The sequence below is a fragment of the Mytilus trossulus genome, chromosome 1, assembly GCF_036588685.1.
Source record: "Mytilus trossulus isolate FHL-02 chromosome 1, PNRI_Mtr1.1.1.hap1, whole genome shotgun sequence".
In the NCBI taxonomy this organism is placed as follows: Eukaryota; Metazoa; Mollusca; class Bivalvia; order Mytilida; family Mytilidae; genus Mytilus; species Mytilus trossulus.
In genome coordinates, this window is record NC_086373.1 from 42,138,410 (window position 1) to 42,162,252 (window position 23,843).

The window sequence follows — 23,843 nt, forward strand, 5'->3', positions numbered from 1 at the left end:
CTAAGACGCTTGATGAACGTAAATAGTGCAGGGATACAGGCGAGCCCCTCTATCTGGTAAATGACGTCATAAAGGCGTGTATAATTGACGAGTTTTTGCCGGTGACGGATGAACTCGAAAGTGGTATATTAAAACTGAATATGATGCCTGAGGCATCGTAAACGTATTAGATTGAATAATTGGCAACAATAATTTGCTTATTTAATACTGCAGTGCTTACTTTAACGTCTTGGAATTGTGATATTATAAATTGCTTTTTAACTTATTGGCTTTTTTATTTACTTAAATATGATATAGTTCATAGGTGATTTTAAAGTTTCGTTTACTAAATAAATAGTTATTTTATATGCAAATTAATTTGTTTTAAGAAAAACTTACTAAGCATATTTGTGTTGTTGAAAATAAAATAAAATGATGTTGTAGAAAGTAAAGAATCACGATACACCACGGAAAGCTTCAGTGGTAAGACAAATAATACACCCACTCGCACCCATCACATTACGAATTCAGTGTTTGATTACAACTTAAATGTTTGTTTTAATTTCTATTTGTTCCTTTAAACATGTTAAATGCACTTATTTTTAAAATCATTTGTGCCAATAAAAACCCGTAAGAATAATGTTTTTTTTATAAAATGCGAAAATAGAGTAAGTGTCAACGAAAAGGTTACCCATCAACACACTTTCACTACATTATTTCGCACTTGACCAGTCGTTTTTTTGTGTTATTACATGTCATAATTCGAAGTTCATTTTTAAAGGGATTTTGAGTGAATCTAACAGAAGGCAAAGATTAAGTCACGTCAAAAATTAGAAACCACAAAGAGAGAGTTAAAAATAACTTCAAGTTAATTTGGACAGGCAAATTGACCTAGAGGCGAGTGGCTATTTGTTTTTGAAAACTTATCCCTTAACCTATTTATTTGGAATACGAATGCACACTGAAAACATTAAAACAAACAGGAGCAATAACATTTAAAAGACAAAACTCTGTTAGTTCAATTAAACTGATCGGAGAATAAATAAACACAATAAAGTAAAAAAAAAAACAAAAAAAAAACACATGTGTATTGAAAATAACAAACGATCTTTTTTTAACAGGTGATAGTGTTTTTTTTTTATTTCTATTGATATATAATATGCACTACAGGGTAACCTAAAACACACAAAAAGAGTGTCTAATTGATGTATACACTACATTATCTTTGGTCTTTTTTGATAACATACGTCTTGACTTGTATCGTTTGAAATTCTGCAATTAATTATATTATTACTAGTATTTGATGTCATAATATATTTTGTCACTTGATTATCCAAAATATTTTGACAATTATATGAATAAGATTGTGGTCCTTTTTACAAAAAATATGAAGCTGTAATTAAAAAAAACAAACATTTATCGGAATATTTGAAGTAAAAAAAAACTGTATTTAGCAACATTATAAACCTGTACCAAATCAGGGAAATGACCATTGTTATATCATCGTTCGTTTTTGTGTGTGTAACATTTTAACGTTGTGTTTCTGTTGTGTCGTAGTTTTCCTCTTATATTTGATTCGTTCCCTCCGTTTTAGTTTGTAACTCGGATTTGGGTTTTTTTTCTCAATCGATTTATGAATTTCGAATAGCGGTATACTTCTGATGTCTTTATTCATAAAACATACACCTGCTAAATAAACATATATGTATGTAAACTTTTAGAATAAACCAGAGACAAATACCCCACACAAGACCTTGGTATGAATTTTGAGAGTTAACATTCACTCCTCTGTTTGAGAAATCACCATAATCTACGTTTGGTACTATTTTTATCGCACATCATAATCTACGTTTGATACTATTTTTATCAAACATGAAGTATTTGTACACTATGAGTTTAACCCTCATACATCTTCGTCTTCCTTAGTTGTATTAAAATATTTATGTTAAATAGACCACATAATGTCTTGAATAATAGTAAAGCAAGTAATTTAGGAAAGTTGTTGATATCGACATGAATTACAGTGTCGTGTTGTGGCCTTTTATTGCCGACTATACGGTACGGGTTTCCTCATTTATGAAGGCCAATTGAGTGCCTTTAGTTTATTGCATTAATTTCATTTGAATTTTAGTGGATAGTCGTCCATTTTCAGTAATAGCACATCGCATTTTTGTTATAACCTAGATTAAATAATTCCATTGTATCTTATGATCTCTTGTATTTTACCATATATGTTTTACTCATTTACAACGTATATAGTTTGTTCTGGCTATTTTATTTTCCAGTCGATACTGTGTTATTCCCTTCACTGAAATTATATTTAGATTTTGCCCCACGGAAATCTGGTACTAGATTTAATTTCAAATATACAATCAGATTCAAACATTGTTGTATTTATATGGTCGAGATCATTCTGTTGCATTTTTATAAATCGCAACAATAGTTAAAGCATTTTTTTGTCAACAGATGGCACTGCCAAGAGAATAATTAGGCGTTACGCCGCACTTCTATTAAAAATTGGAACATCAAATAAATGATATATATACTAATATTTTAAAACAACTTAAGCTTATGATTTAGCTTGTTTTCAATAGAATTTGTTTTGTTTAATTTTGTATATTTTTTTTATTGAACGGATTGTTTGAGTTTTCTGTTATTTTAATTTTCATTGATTGTCTTCTTCGAGTAGTTAATTAAGTCAGTTTTAATGTTTTCCTGTTGTTTTGCTCATATGAGTATGTTTAGTTTAAAATAAAACTATATTTTAGGAAGCACTCAAGCGTGCAGTTCGTGTAAGTTGGGTTTGTTTTGCATGTCATTGTATTGGTAACTGATGTTTGCCGTATTTATGCATTACTGATAACTACGTATGCGCTCATAGATTTTGTGACTCTTGAAAATGTTGCTTTAACCATTTCATGCAACAGCGTAATCGACATTTTTGTCAACTAAAAGTATTGACAACCGTAGTTTTTACTTCTGTTTCAGCAAGAGAGAAACACATGATGAAATGAAATAAAAAAAACTTTGATTTGGTCTAATGAATCATATGAGTCTTTATCGAGAAAAAACAATATGACTGTTAATCGTCGATTAAAAGAGGTTTTTTTATATAAAATTCAAATAAGTAATGGCTGTTCTTCAGTTAATTTTATCGTGTGGTTTTTTTATTTTGTTTTTTATCTAATTATTTTATTTATCAGATTTCACCTTTACTTTTTTGTTTATCATAACATAAGTGGAATGAAAGTATATTTGTTTGTTATGATTTCTTGATATTGTTTTCAGAGTGATCAATATTGTTTGTGTGTACTAATGCGTAAAAGACAAAAACAATTTGGATATACGAACTGAAATGTACCAATGCTCTGATTTATTTTTACAATAATTGAAGTTAAATTTAGTAAGGTACGAGAAAAGAAATACATAAATACAATCTACAACTTTCATTATTATTTAGGACGAACCTCCTGCGCCAGTTGTAGACCCTGTAAAAGAGGTAAAATGAAACTCATCCTTCTTGTAACGGTCTCCTATTATCTCACATATCTTGCTTTTAGCACAATAATATATCCAATCATATCCTTTTTCCGTATTATATCAACAACGATTTTATTTTAGTTCTGCAGATGGTGTTTCTCGGTAGCATTTTTTACTCACTAGGAAAGTTTTCTGTGCACAATATTCTATAATTTCACTTAACTTTATATTACTTGATCCGCAATAAATGATATAAAATAAAATGGCATTAAAACCCTATGATAACATAGCAGTATTATAATTCAGGAACAAGTGCACTAAAAAAATCAAGAATGTTTTTACTACCACTGACCGCTACTGGTTGACAATAGTTATTCGTTCATTGCTGTAAATTTAGTATTGACCTCATTCAAATGATACGTTTTGTCTACAAATTTCCGGTTTATAACACTTTTGACTTTCATTAACTAGATTTTGTTGTGATTTTAAGCCTGTTAGCTTTTTGTAATGTTCAACATTTGATATATTATTTTTTCCAAACTTTTGAACTTGAGCGTACCTGGTGAATTCTATTTTAGAAACAAATTTGATCTTTACTGAAATAATGACATGTGTGTTTGAGAGTACAGCTGTAATTTATAGGTCTATTAAGTATCTTTCAAAATTAAAACAAATGTTTAATATCACGATGGATTTGAATTAAAGTCGTGTTTATAGCGGATGAGAATGTTATACCATTGAAGCATCGACTTAACAATACCCAATCGGTTAATAATTATATTTACTGTTATACTGTTTAGTGCTTTTGCATACATTCTTTCAAATGCATAGTTACAATTTCTATAATATTATACAATTAACTTATTTTTTCCTCATGTATATCATAGAAAACTCAATTGATGCACCAGGTAAGGACTTTTCAGTCTACTTAATACATGTTGTTCGATGTTGTTCACAATTTACTTATTCTTAAATCAAATCGATATACCCGTTACACAGATATGTTGTCTTAATTTTTTTAAGTTTTCGAGTGAACTAACTGTGGCAAAATGATTAAACGTTTGCATAACGAAAGTGATGACATGTTTTGCTTTTCTTTTAAAAAGCAACCTTGTCAAAATGCATATTTAACATAACTCTTGAACTTGGGTTTGCAGTAATCGTTACACAGACTAATCTAAACTAACGTATTTTCTTTCATGTCATCATATAGCACAAATCTAATTAAGATTAGTTCTACGCACTTGCTCCTCGTTGTTTGAATGTCGCGCTCCCATGCGCGACATATAAACAACGAGGACCAAGGACAGAGAACTAATTATAATTAGGTTGCATATAGCACCCAAATGTCACGATAACAAAAAATATATTACGTATTTGCCACTTTGCTTGTGATGAAAATTAGAGCTGTAGCAAATGAAATAGTCATAAGTTTCGTAATATTTTACCGATTTTTTCAAACTAATTTCGGAAGATTGATTTGTTCATTGAAATTGAAGGAAAATGTTATAACGTTCATTACAGCTATAAATTCTTTTAAATTTTAAATTCTATAAGCAATTATATAGATTTCTATTTTTTATAAACTTCTTTCTAGTATATGTAATATTTTTTTTCAGCTATAACATAGATTAATTGACAAATAAAACAGTGGTAACATGCGTATTGTAAATGAAATAAAATCACCATACCATCATACAAATTTTATCCTTGTGACTAATATTATATACTTTTATTGTATTGATTCACTATCGGAATACCAAGGTTACTGACGATCATACTTTTATTTTCGGTGTAACTGTTTATTTGTTTGTCGTTCGTTGCTAAAATTTGTATAAGGTTTTATTTATGAAAAATGAATGGCTGATATTATTATCTTATGAATTGAAATCTGATGGTATGTTGATCGAAATCTTCGCATATCATTTTGTTAAGTTAGGTTTTGGTTTGATTTTAATGCACATCAACATGTATTATGAGCCACTGTTAACTGTACGTATCTAACTGCCGAGTTTTGACTAATTTGGTATTGCTTAATCTTAGTATTCAATAATCTGTTTTGGTAAACCACTGTTTTGTTTTTGTTTCCTACTGTTGTTATGTACAATCATTTGATATATTACTAGATCGTTAGCGGTGCTCTGTGGTTTTTAGTAGAGTTTTTTTTTTATTTTGTGTTTTGATCACCATTGTTTGTCTTTCAACCTTTAATCATTTTTCCAGTTTTGCTATTGCGTTAAATTTGTCTTTTTATTTTTGACATATAATTTTGAATGTCTCTTTAGTATCTTTCGCCTCCTTTTATAGTATTTTGCAAAACATAAGTAAAAAAGTGACAGAAACTACTCTGTATAAAAGTATATTTTAAAAATAAATTATCTTACCAGTGAATATAGATTTTCTCCATTGGTTCTAACGGTACAATTTAATAGGTTTAATGCGGGTTATAAATAAACTCATCATAGATACCAGGGCTAAATTTTGGATAAACGATTGACATGAAAATAAACTCATCATAGATATCAGGACTAAATTTAGTATATACGCCAGACGCGCGTTTCGTCTACAAAAGACTCATCAGTGACGCTCGAATCCAAAACAGTTAAAAAGGCCAAATAAAGTACGAAGTTGAAGAAAAGTTTACTTAATTTTTGTTTTCTTTTGAAATAATAGCCAATTAAAAAACAGCCTACGGTTACTACTTTGAAAGAAGATGAAGACGATGAAGATGATGAAGAAGATGATATATTGGATGATCCTGATTTGGATGTGAATAAGCCAAACGAGGTAAAGATATATTTTGTTAAAAACCATTCTATTGCAATTAAGATTAAGCAGCTACATAGTTTCTCGAAAAGGAGACATATTTGTTATATTGTCATTGTGTTATATGTAATAAGAAACGCATGGTCGATGCTGGTGCTATTGAACTGTTAGCATCCGGGAGTATCATTACTCAAGTAGTCAATGGATGCCCGCTGGTATGGATAAAAAGCTAACTGCACAAGTGTTCAGTTGATAAAAACTACCATTCCAATTCTCGTAGGGAAAGTTGACCCGAGATGGTTTGGGCTATTTGTTGGATCTCTTGGCTCTCATTTCTTTTTATTAAAACCGTTGCTGACGAAAATCAATCTTAAAAAAGATATCGGTATAAGAAAAGTATAAAAACTATTCCCCATTGCATGTTTGAGTTTTATGTTAATGCATGCATTTCCTTTTTTTCTTCATAAAGTGTCTTTGTTTTAACAGTGATATATATGTGTTTTTGTTCTGTCTGCTTTAGCTTGGATTGTATCCATTACACCAGGCAATACTACGCACAGATCCAGCAACAAGAAATAGACTCGTTTCTAACATTTTGGACCGCGGAGCTGACGTCAGTGCAAGAGCTCTAGATGTAAGCATGCAACTCATTATGTTTAGTAAATTAAGTGTAAAAAGAAAGTACATTTGTATGTTATTTTCAAAAAAAATTGCGTTCTTTCGGTATTTTTTTGGGAATCACTTTTTTTCAACTTGCCACCATATAGAGCTTGTCAAAGTATATATACATTTGTTTTCTTATGAGAAATTAAGTATAAAAACATACAGTCGTTTTGGTTTGTTTTTGTTTTTGTCACTGTATTTATGTGATATGATATCCTTCATCCAAACAGATTAATCAGCAATTATACTGGAAATGTAGTCTATACACATTAATTGTATTTGTCTTAATATTGACATATCAATATTGAAGTATGTAGACTAATATACTGTAATGGAAATTCAAAAAAAGAGAGAAAAGATTTTTTTTTATTTATATCACTTGTTGAAAAATTAAAACTTTTAGATTTGATTCACTAGGTTCAAATTCGGACAGATTAAAGAGGTAATAAGTATCCATTTCCTATTTCCGTCAGGACAAAATCATTCCTTATTTTAAACATCATCCATAAGATTGTAAATTTTATTAAAATGTGTATTTGACTCAAATAATGGTGAAGCTGGTTGTTTTGTTATAAAAACTTATATTTTCCTTATTTGTATTTATAATTACAATAATTACATGCATTATATAGAGTGAGGAACATGATGAGGTGAGAATATACATATGACCTTGGTGTTGGTCTTATTATTATTGCTATTAATGTCTAGCTTAGATTTTCGTAATTAGACTGCTGTATAAATTCTTATGCTTGTAGTATATTCTGTATACATTTATCTTTAAGCATGTTCATGTTTTGCATAAACTATCTTTTACAACTTAGACGCAGTCGCTTTTCCATTCCAAGGCTTGATCGATATTGTAAAAAGTATTTTTTATTTAGTTACTTGCGTTTTCACTTTTATAGAATACTTTATGCTCTTCAACTTTGTACTCGGTTGGCTTTATAACTATTTTGATCTGAGCGTCACTGATGAGTGTTTATGTAGACGCGTCTAGCGAATAATTAATAATCATGGTACCTTTGATGACTATTTTCACCACTAGGTCGATCCCGCTGCTGGTGCACGTTTCGTCCTTGAGGGAACACCAGCCCAGTATTCAGCACTTCAATGTTGACATGAATATCAATTATATGGTCATTTATATAAATTTCCTGTTACAAAACTTTGAATTTTACGAAAAACTAAGGATTTTCTTATCCCAGCAATATATTACCGAATTTGGCATAACTTTTTGGAATTTTGGGTCCTCAATGCTCTGCAACTTTGTACTTGTTTGGCTTATAATATTTTGATTTGAGCGTCACTGATTAGTCTCATGTAGACGAAACGCGCGTCTGGTGTATCAAATTATAATTTTGGTACATTTGATAACTAATTAGATCGTGCAGTGAATATATAAATACACAGCCGCACCCGGCCTTATTTACATGTTTAGTGTTTCAAGGATTGTTGGTACTTTTCTTGTTCGGATCTAAAATTAAAATAACGTCACATAATTTGTTGAATATACACTTTAAAGGAGGAACCAACCTCAACGTTTTGTTGAACGCTTTAAAAAAAATATATTACTCAGAAAGTTTTAGATTCTGAGAAGGAGGTTAACTTAAAGATAAATGTGTGATTAATGACAACGAAGTAACAGTTAATGTAATATAACTGGGTTGATACGGGCTGATAATCTCAGAGGATATCATAAGCTCAGTATTCACGGCTACATGGGTTATAATAAACTTGTCATTTTTTCTGAAATGATAGATTAAAAAACAATATTTCAGAAACTAAGGTTTCAACTCTCTAAGCTGATTTGACTATTCTGTTTTGATAATGTTTTATATAGCTTTTCGTGTGTTAAGTGTTAATACATACATCATTGATTTTCAATTATTTTGGTTAGAGCACTCCTAGTAAAAAAGAGAAACAGAACTGCTTCGTAGCACGAATATAATTTTATAAGTGAACAGTTTTGCGCGGCGTAATAGTTCTTTAAGCTTCTTGTCTTTATTTGGACCTGAGATCACCCCCAGTGTTTAGTTTCATGTTGCTCATTCATTAGTTTTCTATGTAGTGTTTTGTGTACTTTAGTTTCAATCTAATTAAAATATTGATCTCTGATTACACCGTGTAGAACGCCACATGCGGGGTGTCGGCTATGTATGACATGGGGTGGCAATTTTGAAGCGACGAAAAAGTAACAAGGTAAGTTTAAGCATAAAAAATTCTTATTTTAAGAACTCTCAGTACCATATAATGTTTTGCACGGAAGGAACAGCAACATAATCTATTTCCTGAAAGCAGAAGCAGTCGTTTACAGTGCTTAGTTTTCTCAAACACCTCGCCCTAGTTTTCCGTGTTGCAGATTTTGAGGCTTTATATGCAAATTTCTGTATAAAAAACTACTTTATACAACTACCCTCCGTATGATTTATATAGAATTGTATTCCTCTCATGGACTTCTACCAAATATCAGTTTCTTAGTTAAAATTAATTGGTTTTAAAACTATTATTCATCAAAATTTAAAGTGTCGCTCGGGGTGTCAGATTTTGCATCTCTGGGGGTAGAGGCTTGTCATAAAAATAGAATACATTTTCTTATAAATCAGTCTCTATCTGATATTTTTTTAATCAAACACACCCACACTGTTATGATGACAAATTACAAACTTAAGGTGTGTCATTTGGTCCATATTTAAAGTCTTTTAAGTAGAAGTCTGACTAAAACACGTCCTCATCTAAAATTAAAAATTCTCATATGCCACTTAAGTCATGTTTGTGTGAAAAGGCTACATCGTTTGGGATTACTTATATATTTCGCGTCAATAGTCACTGTATAGCATTACTAATATTTGTGGTCTTTTTTTTGTAAATGCGAATCAACAATTTCATCATTTTATCATAAACCTTTTTCATAGGATGCTAGAATAAACTATTTCAACACCCAGGAAAAAGTTAGAGAAAATAAACCTTTCATGCTGCATTTTTGTTATACTTTTATCCCATTTCTGAAATATATACATGACATAGTATTTACCCATCTTTATTTCAGACGTTTTAAAGAAAACCTGATGTATGCTAAAACCCCACTCTATGTGTATACAAGAATTTGTCAGGCCTGTTTGTCAGCATACAGACCTGGTGTATTATAAACTCTCACTCTTTGCATATACCAGTACTTGTCAGGTATGTGTGCTAGCATACCGGCCTGGTGTATGCCATACTCTCATTTTATGCATTTACTAGTATTTGTCAGGTCTGTATGCTAGAATACCGACCTGGTGTATGCTAAACTTGCCCTCTATGCATATACTAGTATTTGTTAGGTCTGTATGCCAGCATACCGACCTGGTGTATGCTAAACTCTCACTCTAGGCATATACTAGTATTTGTCAGGTCAAGAAGGGCGAAATATACCAGAGGAACAGTCGAACTCATAAATCGTTAATAAACTGACAACACCATGGCATGAAAAAGACAAGCAGACAAATTTCATCTGTGGAACGTTTATTCCATAACGGTCAACAAACTCGTGATGGCGCCCTTAAAATTTACACAGGATGATTTCAACTTCACCATTTGAAAATCTTGGTTATAAATTGATGGAGAAAAAATAAACTGTTTTAAAATCTGATATAGCTGGCATTATGCATACTAAATAGATAGTGAAACCGCATTTTTTAAAGTTGTTGTGTTTGCATTCTGCCTGTCAACATATTGTATGCCAAAGTTATTGTTTGTTTTTTGTTAAATGCTTTTAGGGGGATGTCTGTATTACCAAACATGCATACATGTATTTTAATTATCGGTAATTTAAACAATTTGAAATGATCTGTCTTCACTGCATATCATAAGTCGATATCAAACTGAACTAGCTTAGATATGAAAATAAGTTAATTTATAGCATTATACTATAGTAACAATTGTGTATAATGGCATATACACTGGAGTTGTAAAAAACAGATCCTTCATTCAGGAGAGCCAAAGAATTGATGCCTTTTCTATTTGTCGCCCTTTTTAGTGAAGCCTGGATGATGATGTATACATTATTAGCCGGAACAGCAAAAAATCTGGTGTTGTTCATTGGTGTAATAGTTTTCTAGGAGGGCATTAGTTTAACCTAGCCAGTCACTGAGACGTGTCACAAGTAAATTAATAAGCAACACATAAATAGTAACACGAAATGTATAGCCAATGTTTGAAAAATGTTAAAACGAGAAATGGAAACTACATATCATACATATATATGTGTGAGTGAATATTATACACTTCACAATTCATTAACATTGAAGTGGCGTAGTCAACTACCTCAAAGACCTATAAACGCGAAATATATTAGTCATCCCAAACGATGAAGCCTTTTCACACACACATGAGTTAAGTGGCATATGAGAATTTTTAATTTTAGATAAGAACGTGTTTTAGCCAGACTTCTACTTAAAAGACTACAATATGGACCAAATGACACACCTTAAGTTTGTAATTTGTCATCATAACAGTGTGGATGTGTTTGATTAAAAAAGGATCAGATAGAGACTGATTTTTAAGAAAATGTATTCTATTTTTATGACAAGCCTCTACCCCTTGAGATGCAAAATCTGACACCCCGAGCGACACTTTATATTTTGATGAATAATTGTTTTAAAACCAATTAATTTTAACTAAGAAACTGATATTTGGTAGAAGTCCATGAGAAGAATACAATTCTATATAAATAATACAGATGTTAGTTGTATAAAGTAGTTTTTTATACAGATATTTGCATATAAAGCCTCAAAATCAGCAACACGGAAAACAAGGGCGAGGTGTTTGAGAAAACTGAGCACTGTAAACGACTGCTTCTGCTTTCAGGAAATAGATTATGGTGCGGTTCCTTCCGTGCAAAACATTATATGGTACTTAGAGTTCTTAAAATAAGAAATTTGTATGCTTGAACTTTCCTTGTTACTTTTTCGTCGCTTCAAAATTGCCACCCCATGTCACACATAGCCGACACCCCGCATGTGGCGTTCTACACGGCGTGATTACGTTATACTGCATATGAGTGCAGTATAACGTAATCAGAGATCAATATTTTAATTAGATTGCTTTAGTTTGTATATTTGCATTATGTTCAGCCATGTAGTTGTCTGTTTATTTTCGACATGAGTTTGAATGTCCCTCTGGTATCTTTCGTTTCTAATTTTTTTTACAGGACTAGTATAATACAATAAAAGTGACAACCAAACAGTCATCTGTGTCTTTAGTATTATATATAAATATATATTGAAAAATTAACATGCTCTATCATTGCACATGTATATTTGAGAATGATAAAGTCATAAAAGAATCATTTACTCTTTTTATTTTAATGACATTTCATTTGTTCATTTCCTGTGAAAGCTATTACCTAGAATAATGTTTATTAATAAAAACAGTTAATCAGCATCATTATTATGCTAATAGATGCTAGATACTTCGGTGTGGGCTTTGCTCATTGTTGAAGTCCGTACGGTGACCTATACTTTGTTAATTTCTGTGTCATTTTGGTCTCTTTTGGAGAGTTGTCTCGTTGGCAATCATACCACATCTACTTTTTATAATACACATATATGTATTTAATCACTTATATTTAAGGGGTGTATGTTGAGAGTAGTAGTTGGCTAAAAGAGGACAGCTTGTACTCGCTTAAACATGAAACATTTAATTAATGTCAAAATCATAATTGCAATATTTAATTTCATTTAACGATTTAATAAACTGAACACATTCTGATGTATTTGACAGTATTCTAGATTCAGATTCAATATTTTATTATAGTCTCACCACATACAAACATAAAATGAGATTCACATACATAGATTTAAAACATTAAAACATTTGCATTGCATGTACCAATTCTATTTATTAAAAGATATATAACATCTTCAAGGAGGTAATTTCAGCTGTAATTTTCCGCTAAGTTTAAAGTAAAAAAAAAAAACATTTGTTAATAGAAGGAGAACCTTTTTCGGTTTTTTTATCGTTTTTTTTTTAATTTAATTTGAAACTTGTTTTGTTTTCTGTGCTGTTGTAAATTATGGTCTTTAAATATCTCTTATTGTGTAAATGGTTTCTCCGTTTAACAAGAAATAAACTTTATATTAAAGTTAAATAATATTTTGTAACTTTGATTGAATTTCAGGGTGGCAATACAGCACTTCACATGGCAGTAGCAAGAGACCAGATAGGAACCGTAAAAATAATTTTAGGCTACAAACCTTTATATGCAGTTCCAAATAATGTGAGTATAGTGATATATGATGTAATTGAACTACTTGTAGGTGCCAAATTAATAACTTTTTTAAAATTGTAAATAAAAGATATTGAACTTTTCATAAAAAGTTTCTACCAGGTTAAGAAGTGTCATAGCGTAGTTCAAATCTTCTGTTCTCCATTCATTGATAATTACAATATGCGTTTTCAAATACGTTTGAATATCCATGGAGATAAGATAAACAACACTAGATTGAACCCAAAACTATTTACCCTCTCTGCAAATTTCAATGTCAATTGATTGACTGATATTCTATATGTCAAGTTAAATGGTGGTCGATAGAACATAACACTGAGATTATTCCTAACCATGTTCAATGGGGAGTTCAAATCGAAATCAAGACACAACAATACACAAAGTAACGAGACAGTACTGTCCAATAAAATCACACTCATACGAACATCGAACAATATCTTTTGGCAATGCGATATTCCAACAATATCATTATTTTTCTGTCAATTAGTCAGAATCAGCAGAAACACTGATCATGGGGAATAAAAGTGAAAAATGCACCAACACGCTGTAATATAGATAGTCATTAATAAACTATAATTCACATTTCAAACAGTGCTGTAGAGATTTATTTTCAGATTAAGGTAAATTATTAATACGTTTCTAACATTTTTTTATATATCTCAATTCATCCCATTGAGTTATAAGCAAACAACAATCATGCAACTATATTGAATCAAACATGTTTATGTCTAAACATAAATAAGTTTATATATATATATCTTAAATTGTTTCTATCAACTGTGCAATTTAACGATATATTGGAATTCATTCTATGGACAGGAAGATCAAACCATTTTACAAATTGCAGAATCTAACGAAAACGAAGAAATGATTGAAGTCTTAAAGGATTACGAAAAGACAATTCCACCGCCCGAGAAAACAAAAACTGATTTAAAAGGAAAAGAAAATGGAAAAGACAAAAATTGTGTCATCTCATAGTAACTTTTTTTTTGTCTGTTTTACATCAAGCATGGTTTTTTTAATAATTGAATTATAGATTTAATACTAAGTCATATAAAAATACATATATTTGTTTTTAACTTAGTTAGCATTTGCATGTTTAAATGATACGTTGCATGACCTTTAACGTAAATCTTTCGTTTACACCGTTACTGTCCATGATACTTGTTACATGGCATTCCTTAGTTGAATTTTAACGTTACTTTTATAGAAAAAAAATAGTATATGGGTGACTAACCATCGATACAGGTATTATGCAATATTAAGAGTATTTCAATGCGATTCGTTCACTACAACCAAACTTTCAGGAACGCAGTCATCCAATCACTTACCAAGATCGACTTGATCCTTAAAATCAACTTCATTTTTATAAGTTATTTAATATTAATAAATAACAGTCGGATTGCTGTTTAATTTTGGAAAATGTCAGCTTTAGGTTAACAAATATACTCATAGAACAAAATTGGCCATATATTCCTGGGTTATATTGTTTTCCTAGTAATTGATTTTGACAACATGTCTATTGAATGCATTCTAAAAATGATGTCCGTATTTTCAGAGGCTTTTGTTGTGTATTTAAAAGAAATCGTGGTTTTTGAATTGACCAACTTAAACGTTGACTCCTTGTTTGTTTGTACGTATAAAAATATAGACGACCAACCTTTTTTTATGATACTTAAGAAGTGAAACTGTATAAAGTGAAATGTATAAAAAGTATATTTACTTTTATTTTCCTGTTAGATAAGTTCATATTTTCTATTGTATGATACTGTTTTATGCTGTCAATAAGAAAATGTATTTATGTGTAGGAAGGTCAAACTGAAATGCAAATTGCAGAAAAACATGACAACAGTGAAATAATTGAGGCGCTTAAAGACTACGCAAAGACGTTGCCACATGAGAAAACTAAAACCACTCTCAAACCTAAAGACAAAATAGAAGACAAATCTTGTGATATATTATAGTAAATTGCTTGAAACAAATGGTTTTAACTAATGATTTGCGATTTCAATTTTATTTTCTTAAATATTGATTTGCTATGTTTTATGTGTTAAATGTTTTAAATATATATTTTTTCTTGTAAAATGGTGTGTATTCAACATTTGTGAACTGGCATATTGAAGCGTGAACTAAAAATATCAATCCTTACCCAAATAAAAGTAATATATATTTATTTTCTCCTGGTAAACTCTAAACAACATTGCATCGTATAAGAACAATTTAGTACATAAACAAACATGCATTTAGTATAGTGGATGCCATAGACACGTTTAAGGTTTAGTTTTTTTTTCTATTTCAACGCATCTGTTAAAACGGTTTTCTTTTTCTCATAAAAGTGAAGTTTGAATTATAATAACACATAGAGCAGATACAAAAACTGTTGATTCCTTATATGAAAGCGTAATACAAGAATATAAGGTAATTACCTTTCTACGCTGATAAAGGAAGATACAAGTATTTTTTTACAAATACCTATCAATATAATTATTTGTTGCATAAACCTAATGATTTGGTCATGTGTGTGCAAACTGTGAACTAATCTGTAGAAAAAAAAACATTGGTTCAAAAATATTTTTATAAAAAAGAATAAGATGTACTAGTATCCTAATATACCACCCGGAATGGTTATGCTGTTGTAAATGTTTATCATCATATTCATGCTTTCTGCTCTTTGATCGGATGTTGTCCCTTTGACATATTTTCCATTTTCATTCTTAAGTGTTTGCACTTCAATTGTAAATTTCGAATTATCTCGAGGCAACGATATAATTTTTATCCTAGACAAAATTTTTAAACTAACTTCTCTTTTAATAACTGGTATTATGTGATTATCCCATAGCTAGAATGTAATTGAGCTGGTTGTTATTCCGTAAAACATTGTTAACTGTGGCGTCACAAAGGTTGCCAATGTATTTTCGAGGGGTTACAATCTACTCTAACACTCTTTATGTGTTATTCAATTTATTAAAATGAATTTTCTGTAATTACTGTCTAATAAAGGCTCTCCCTTGACACCATTTGCGAGTATGGTCTTGAGGAAACAATGATAGTCCGTCGGAAGGGGACGATAAATGGCTGACCCGTGTTAAGAGAGAGCCATATCTCTTGCACGTTAAAGACACCCTTGTAGATTTCGAAAATGAGTAGGCTAATGCCGCTACAAGGCAGCACTCGCACCCGCAAAGTGGAAAGGGATTAATATAAGTTGCAATGTGATAGAGTAAATGTCTCCCTCTTCTTAAACAACTAAAGTCTGGCATTTTGACATGAATTATAATTCTTCTGATTAGATGTTTCCTTTGTGTCATGTTGCGTTCATATGTTATATTTACGTGATAGTAGTTTGTCGAAGGGTTTAAGATGACCATTCTATACCTACAAAGGGTCTGATTTCAGAGAAAGATTGAATAAACTCATAAATTTATATTTCTACAGTTTTAAATAAGCTTTTGGAATAAATGTTAAAAGTTCTGAATTGGTAAACGCATGATTAGCATTATTTAATTATTGTAATAATATTCCTCTTACATTTAATAATCAAAACACGTTTCATAAAAGCCAAATAAACTGCTTATTTGACTTGCTTTTTACAAAAACACTAGTCAAGTCATACATAAGAGTAATGAATCTTTGATTCAAAGGTCTTTGGCCATTCGAAAAATTTTTTTTTTTTCTATTTTGGCCATTGCAATCTATACTTTTCTTCGACTGATTATATGTTGTCCCTTTTTATATTAACCCTGTATTATGTATGTCGTGAAGTGTCATATTTTACAGTCACTAACCATATATTTTAAACAGTTTTTTTTTGTATTTAATTTGTCTTTATTAATACATATGTGTAGGTGTTGCTTGCTGTGGAAAAAAATGCATGTTTATGGCCTTTTTTAATTATTTGAATATGTACTGCATGCGGTGTTCTTTTTATCTAAGTTTAACACTAGTTCATTTCTGTCTATAATGATTGGAATTTTTTTCTTTCTTGTCCGTTGGACATAACTTATAATGTTTTTTTACTTCAACTACATGTTTCTGACCTCAACATCTACAGTGAAGACAAACACTTTGAGAATATTTATTGCATTCGTTTTTAATTAAATTTAAGCCTTTTCTTTCAAACATTCTTTACCTGATAAAATGATTCAATGTAAAAGCTTGATGAGTGCAAACAAATATATTTTTTATTTTTGTAGGAAGGGAAAATGCCGAATGATATTGCTGAAGATAATGATAATTTGGATATGATGAAACTTTTAGAAGACTACAGAAGAAGTCAACTAAATCATGACAGGAACAAATCTGGATCTTGTAGTGTTCTATGATATTGTATGACATCTTCTAATCTAATGTTCTGTCATAGGCTGTAACAAGAGCTATTATATGGTGTTTTAACGTTTAACAAGAATCGTAATCATGCAAAAAATCACAATCCTGCTGAAATATTTACCCTTATTTAACTTCTAATCGTTTCAAACAAGCACCTTTTATCTTACTGCATGTAGCTCATAATTATAGAAGTAATTCTTTCATTTAATTATTGCACAAACGAATTTTCTGATTTGGAATATGATTCTGATATATGATAAAGAAAATGTTTTTGATTACCAAAAATATGTATTGAAATACAAATGCATTTGTTTATTTATTGATACATTTGTTAATAACGTACCACAGAAAGGTAAATACACTTAACTAAAATTGAGAATGGAAATGGGGAATGTGTCAAAGAGACAACAACCCGACCAAATAAAAAACAACAGCAGAAGGTCACCAACAGGTCTTCAATGTAGCGAGAAATTCCCGCACCCGGAGGCGTCCTTCAGCTGGCCCCTAAACAAATATATACTAGTTCAGTGATAATGAACGCCATACTAATTTCCAAATTGTACACAAGAAACTAATATAAAAATAATACAAGACTAACAAAGACCAGAGGCTCCTGACTTGGGACAGGCGCAAAAAAAGCGGCGGGGTTAAACATGTTTGTGAGATCTCAACCCTTCCCCTATACCTCACCAATGTAGAAAAATAAACGCATAACAATACGCACATTAAAATTCAGTTCAAGAGAAGTCCGAGTCTGATGTCAGAAGATGTAACCAAAGAAAATAAACAAAATGACAATTATACATAAATAACAACAGACTACTAGCAGTTAACTGACATGCCAGCTCCAGACTTCAATTAAACTGACTGAAAGATTATGATTTCATCATATGAACATCAGGCACAATCCTTCCCGTTAGGGGTTTAGTATCATACCATCATAACATATATGAGAAGAACATAACCCGTGTCATGCCAACAACTGTTTTTAGAATAATGTCTTTAGTTCCGACGCAAAGACCTTATCAGGGACTCAATATTAACGCCAAAATATGCAATCTTTAATGACTTGACAACAGTATCGTAATTATATCCCTTCTTAATCAGTCTATTTAAAGGTTTTGTAAGTTTCTGAGGTGAATACTGACACCTTTGTGCTTTATAAAGAATATTTCCATAAAAAATTGGATGTGAAATACCTGAACGTATCAAAAGTCTGCATGTTGAGCTATATTTACGAATGATGTCTTTATACCGATGATAAAATTTAGTAAAAGTTAACTGTTTATCATGTGAATTGGATTTGTAAACATAAATTGCAAAATAAAAAATAAAAATCACTTACTTTTAAGCAAAACAACATGAGTTTATTTGATGTAATAAACCTATCATTATTGTCCTTATTTTATCATTCATAAGTTTAAGTCAGTATTTTTGGCAGTGCTAAGATGCGACTGTCTTACAAGAGAGCGATTAAGCTAGCTTTAAAACCAGGTTTAATCCACAATTTTCTACATTAGAAAAATGCATGTACCAAGTCAGGAATATTCCTTGTAGTTAAGTATTCTGATTATTTTACTTTTTTCGTTACGCTTAATGTAAATGGAATTCAAGCAAACCTTTACCTGTAGTGAAACTCTAAGGGTCGACATGTGTTAACCCGAAGATGGATGGAGCATAGGATTCAATATCCTATAAAATAAAACATTGTAAAAACCATCAAAGATCATCTTAAAATATTTTTTAGTTAACAGACTATCCAATTATATAATTTTGGGACTACAAACGATAAGACGTAAAGGATTATCCAACAGAAACCATAAAAGAAATATCAAAAATAAATCCATGAATGTTGGATGTATGAAACACCGAAACACACCATTACATATTATTCAACCGAAACCATAACGAACACATCAACAGTTAATACATGAATATTGAATGGAAACAATACCGAGACACATTGTGCAGCTATTTAAATTGACTCTCGGTATAACAGTCATATAGGGGAATAGGTCAAGCTCGGTACTTAGCAGACAGACGACAAAGATGTTACACCACAATCTAAAACATAGTAAAAGGTCATTAGCTAGTTTAAACACAGACACATCGTATAGATCAACAATTCGAGATGGTGTCCATAAACTTTACCAATATTATCTGTATCAGCCTATTTGTAAATTGTTAAAATGCTTCAAAGGCAATATCATTATCATTGTTAGTTTTAACCCACCATTGCAAAAATCACAACCTTAGCGAGATTAAGAACACAAATACAAATATACATAGAAACATAACGGTACATATGAATTAAAAAAAATGTGTGTATCTCTTTTTTGCTTATTGTTGCACAATTATTGTATTAAATCCCAATGCGATTGACGAAATATATTCCTCTAGGGCTTCCATAAACTGGTCTAGTATATCGAATTTAGCGAGCTTTTTAATTTTTTACTTCAATGTACAAAGTATATATCCCAAAATTGACCTTATACAAGCCGAATACTCTGAAATTGATATTTTAGTTTTTACTTAAACATTGTTAAACGTCAATCACGAAGACGAGGCAATCAAGCTTCTTAATTAACATGACCTAAATCTTCGCGACAGAGGTCCAAATAAGAAAGGGGAAGTAATAGTCTATGTTAGAAATAATATACATGTCAAAAGCCGAACTGACCTCGAAATTGACAGTTTGGAAGTAGTCTGACTAATACTTTTAGACATTTGGATGACATATTGACTCTCGGATAACGTAAAAGAAATCATAAACGAAATAACCAAAATCATCATAGAAGCTGCTGAAAAATGCAATCAAAATAAGACTATAACAATTAGAAAAAAAATGAACCACAATGTCTCACAACTGATATAAAGAAAAATATAAGGAGGAAAAAAAGAATTTACAAAAAGGCAAAAAAAATGATAACCAATCCGATTAGATAAAATTAAAAAATAAATCCTAGAGTAATAAGAAACGCTATGGAAAATTTTAATTACAACTTGATATTTTTTTTAAAAACGGCAATCCTTCTGCTTCCGATAAGTGGAAGACAACTAAAAAGTAAAATCACAAAAATACTGAAAATCGTTTAACAAATGCATATACATGGCAGAAATATGATTCATATTAGAGTGTTGTTAATTATATCCATTTATGTTAGGAAAGTATTACAAAGCAAACAAACAATGTCCTTGGCAACCAAAATGGACAAACTAACAAATCTGGTTTTTTTATTATATCAAAATATTATCCAGTGCACAATCTGACAATTAAGAGGTCAGGGGCCGGTTTCACGAAGCTATCGTAAGACATGTCATAAGATATATCTTAGGACATGTCTTATGATCCTCTTAGGACTATCCTACGACATATCTCAGACCTCGTCTCGAAGCTGTCTTAGGATGATCTTAGCTAAGACATCCTAATCCTGCATATGTCTCAAGTTCTTTAAATTTTCAAATATAAATATAATTTACGGAAAAAAATCATGTAAATGTAGTATGTCTTACCGTAAATTATTCTTAATGTATTAACTAATTCAATGACATAATTTGCAAAATAAATATAAAAAAAAGTAATTTATATATAAATTATCTTTAAACAATACATCAATATAAATATGAAATTTTTAATTCAAAATTAAGAAAACAGAATATAAAATGATGACATTGTTTGGGTACAAGTGAGTTGAATTCAATTTCGACTTTATTGGTTATAAAAGGTTAAGGGATAAAATCGTGCAATCTTGATATCAATACATCGAATTTTCATTGTTGACAAATCATGATAATCCGTCTATCTAAAAAGATAACGCTATAAGCAGGAACAGGAGAATAAATAATTAGATGATAAATAAGGTATTTTTTTTCAAAATTAATGTAAAAAAATAGTGTAGTTTATATAAATGAATGTATGACTATCCTAAGACCATCATAAGACACCTCTCGCGTTGTCCTAACTTTATGACCAACATTAAGATATGTTCTTATTTAAGACCACTTTGTGAAACCCACTTAGGACTAAGATATGTCTTAAGACCATCCTAAGATATGTCTTAGTCCTAAGACAGCTTCGTGAAACTGGGCCCAGATATCAATCATCCCAATATGAAATGAGTAAATTCAACATTATCTACTTTAACTAGCAATAACTGTAGCCTCCTAGTAAAATGATTCATTCAATGCCAACAATTTAAATAACACAAAATAGTAAAATAACAATACAAACATGTATTTTTTTTTTATCTAAAGAGTTCTTTTTAATTAAATCAAGGTAAAGTCTTTATAAATATTCTGATGGGTTCTCATTATCCACCCCAAAATCCCCAATCCCTTATTAATAACTGGTTGACAGTTGTATGCATACATGTATACCTAATAAAGGAGGATATTTTCAAATGTTTCTCATTTTTTGTGTTAGCTAACATTTTTTACCAGATACATATTGGTCTGAGACCTACATAATCTATTTTTATAGTATTTTTTATAGTATCTGACACTAAAATTCTAATTATTTAAAAAGCTCGGCGAGCCTCACGCTTTGAATATCAAAAATACAACTGTCTCTAACACATTAACAAATGTGACAATACATTAACAGATGTAACAATACATTAACAGATTGTAACAATACATTAACAGATGTAACAATACAATAACGAATGTAAATTGTAGAGTCTAGACAGACAGGAAATAAAGCACATAATACATAGGTTATCGTTGCTGTCTGCCATTTTTTTTCATTTCTTTTTTATTTAAGTATAAATAAGGCACCTGGTAGCCTGTTTTTGTAGGGTTCTTATTGGTGGTGTTTAAATAACAAATATAACAGATATTTTTTTTAATTATATTAGTATTACAATTATAACATAATATAATAATAATAATAAATACTCTATTTAAAGAGGGTAAAATCAGTTAGTAAAATACTAGTCTCCCCTGATGTCCTCTGAATAATTCAAAATATAACAATAATATAATATAGACATTTACATACATACAACTTTATGCAAACCAAATGGCGAAAAAAATACAGAATCGGTTCATAAACATATGTTGTTAATGTCAGATATTCAAGACAATTAGTTTTCCATATTTAGTTTACTTGTTTCTGTCCATATAATAACTTAAATTTTATCGTTATTAGAAGTTAATTGTAATACCTACCGCACAGTTATCAATAATTTCACTAATTTCGTTATTAAAAGAAAATCAAATCATTTTGAAATATCACTTAATGTGTGTTGTCCTCCTTTGGTTCCGTGATATCATTCCAATAAATCTTGATACAATGTTCCTTTAGTTTTGAGATCAAATATGTACTTCAATGATATTTTCTGTACTTAGGACAAGCTACCAGATACAGTACCACTTGTTTGTTGATTCGTTGTTGTTATAAGTGCGGTTCGGTTCGTTTTTCGACATCTGCATTTTAATTGACAGCGCGCATCTTCGATACTTAAAATATATATGAAGGGGTCTACCAAAGGATTGAGCAAAAGGAAATTGTTTAAGGCTTTAATGATGTCCTCATTGAGAGTGTCCGTAATGTTGGCATAAAGACCATAGAGAGTCCTGGGTAAAACTGAAACTGCTGTAACGATAATGATACATCCTAGGGTAATCATGTTATAGCGCATTCGCATTGCAGCCTTCTTTCTCTGCTGACGTTGCAAGTCACTCAAGTTTGCGTTTGCATTAACCTGCCGCCGATCGCGAACTATTCTCAAAATGACACCGAGATAACAAAAAGCAATTATTGCAACATATAATGCATTCGGAATATCTCCATATAGGAGATAACGTTTCAAATGTGTCACAATCTAGATTGCACGTGTATTAAGTAAAAATGCCAAAAAATACATCTTACAATTAACAATTATAATTGTATAATGAATCAAATAGAAAATGGAAACGGGTAATGTGTCAAAGAGTCAACAACCCGACAAAAGGTCAACAAAAAAACACCACGAGGTCACCAATGGGTCTTCAATACAGCAAGAAAATCCAACGCATGAAGATGGGTTTCAGCTGGACCCTAAACATTGTACAGTCAGAAAACTGACCCCGGTCTGACCCTATTTATTAAAGCAACAATGAAAGTCATGTGACTACCATATTTGGTCATTTTTTTTGTGTCATTTTTCATTCAACTGAAATGACTCTGTTTCTTCCAAAAGTCCTATCAAATGAAATCAAAGCATGCTGTACGTTACAAATGCAAATTGTGTATACTTTTTAGAAGTTCTCATATAAAATTGTTTTTAATAAACGTACTGAATTAGTAAACGAAGCCTTCAAACCAAAGGTCGTCACTCTGTCAAGTTTTTTCAACACATCAGTGCAAATATCTTTCTTAACT

The 23,843-nt window shown here is 30.7% G+C and overlaps 1 protein-coding gene across 16 annotated transcripts in view; it reads left to right on the plus strand.

The window, feature by feature from the left end:
* LOC134724754 (uncharacterized) overlaps positions 1–17,841 on the plus strand; it is a 30,248-nt gene extending 12,407 nt beyond the window's left edge. For 3 of the 16 annotated variants that reach the window (XM_063588091.1, XM_063588101.1, XM_063588105.1), the window contains 6 exons: positions 6,133–6,246; positions 6,746–6,859; positions 7,521–7,538; positions 13,046–13,144; positions 13,973–14,130; positions 17,347–17,463. In XM_063588091.1, the coding sequence (XP_063444161.1) occupies positions 6,133–6,246; positions 6,746–6,859; positions 7,521–7,538; positions 13,046–13,144; positions 13,973–14,130; position 17,347 (504 nt within the window). In that variant the 3' untranslated portion in view covers positions 17,348–17,463. Of the gene's footprint in view, positions 1–423; positions 463–1,700; positions 1,737–2,747; positions 2,772–3,439; positions 3,479–4,346; positions 4,368–6,132; positions 6,247–6,745; positions 6,860–7,520; positions 7,539–13,045; positions 13,145–13,972; positions 14,131–17,346 lie in introns of all 16 variants that reach the window. The other 13 variants (XM_063587979.1, XM_063588015.1, XM_063588054.1 and 10 more) reach the window with 11 other exon arrangements.
* Positions 17,842–23,843: the final 6,002 nt, after the last annotated feature.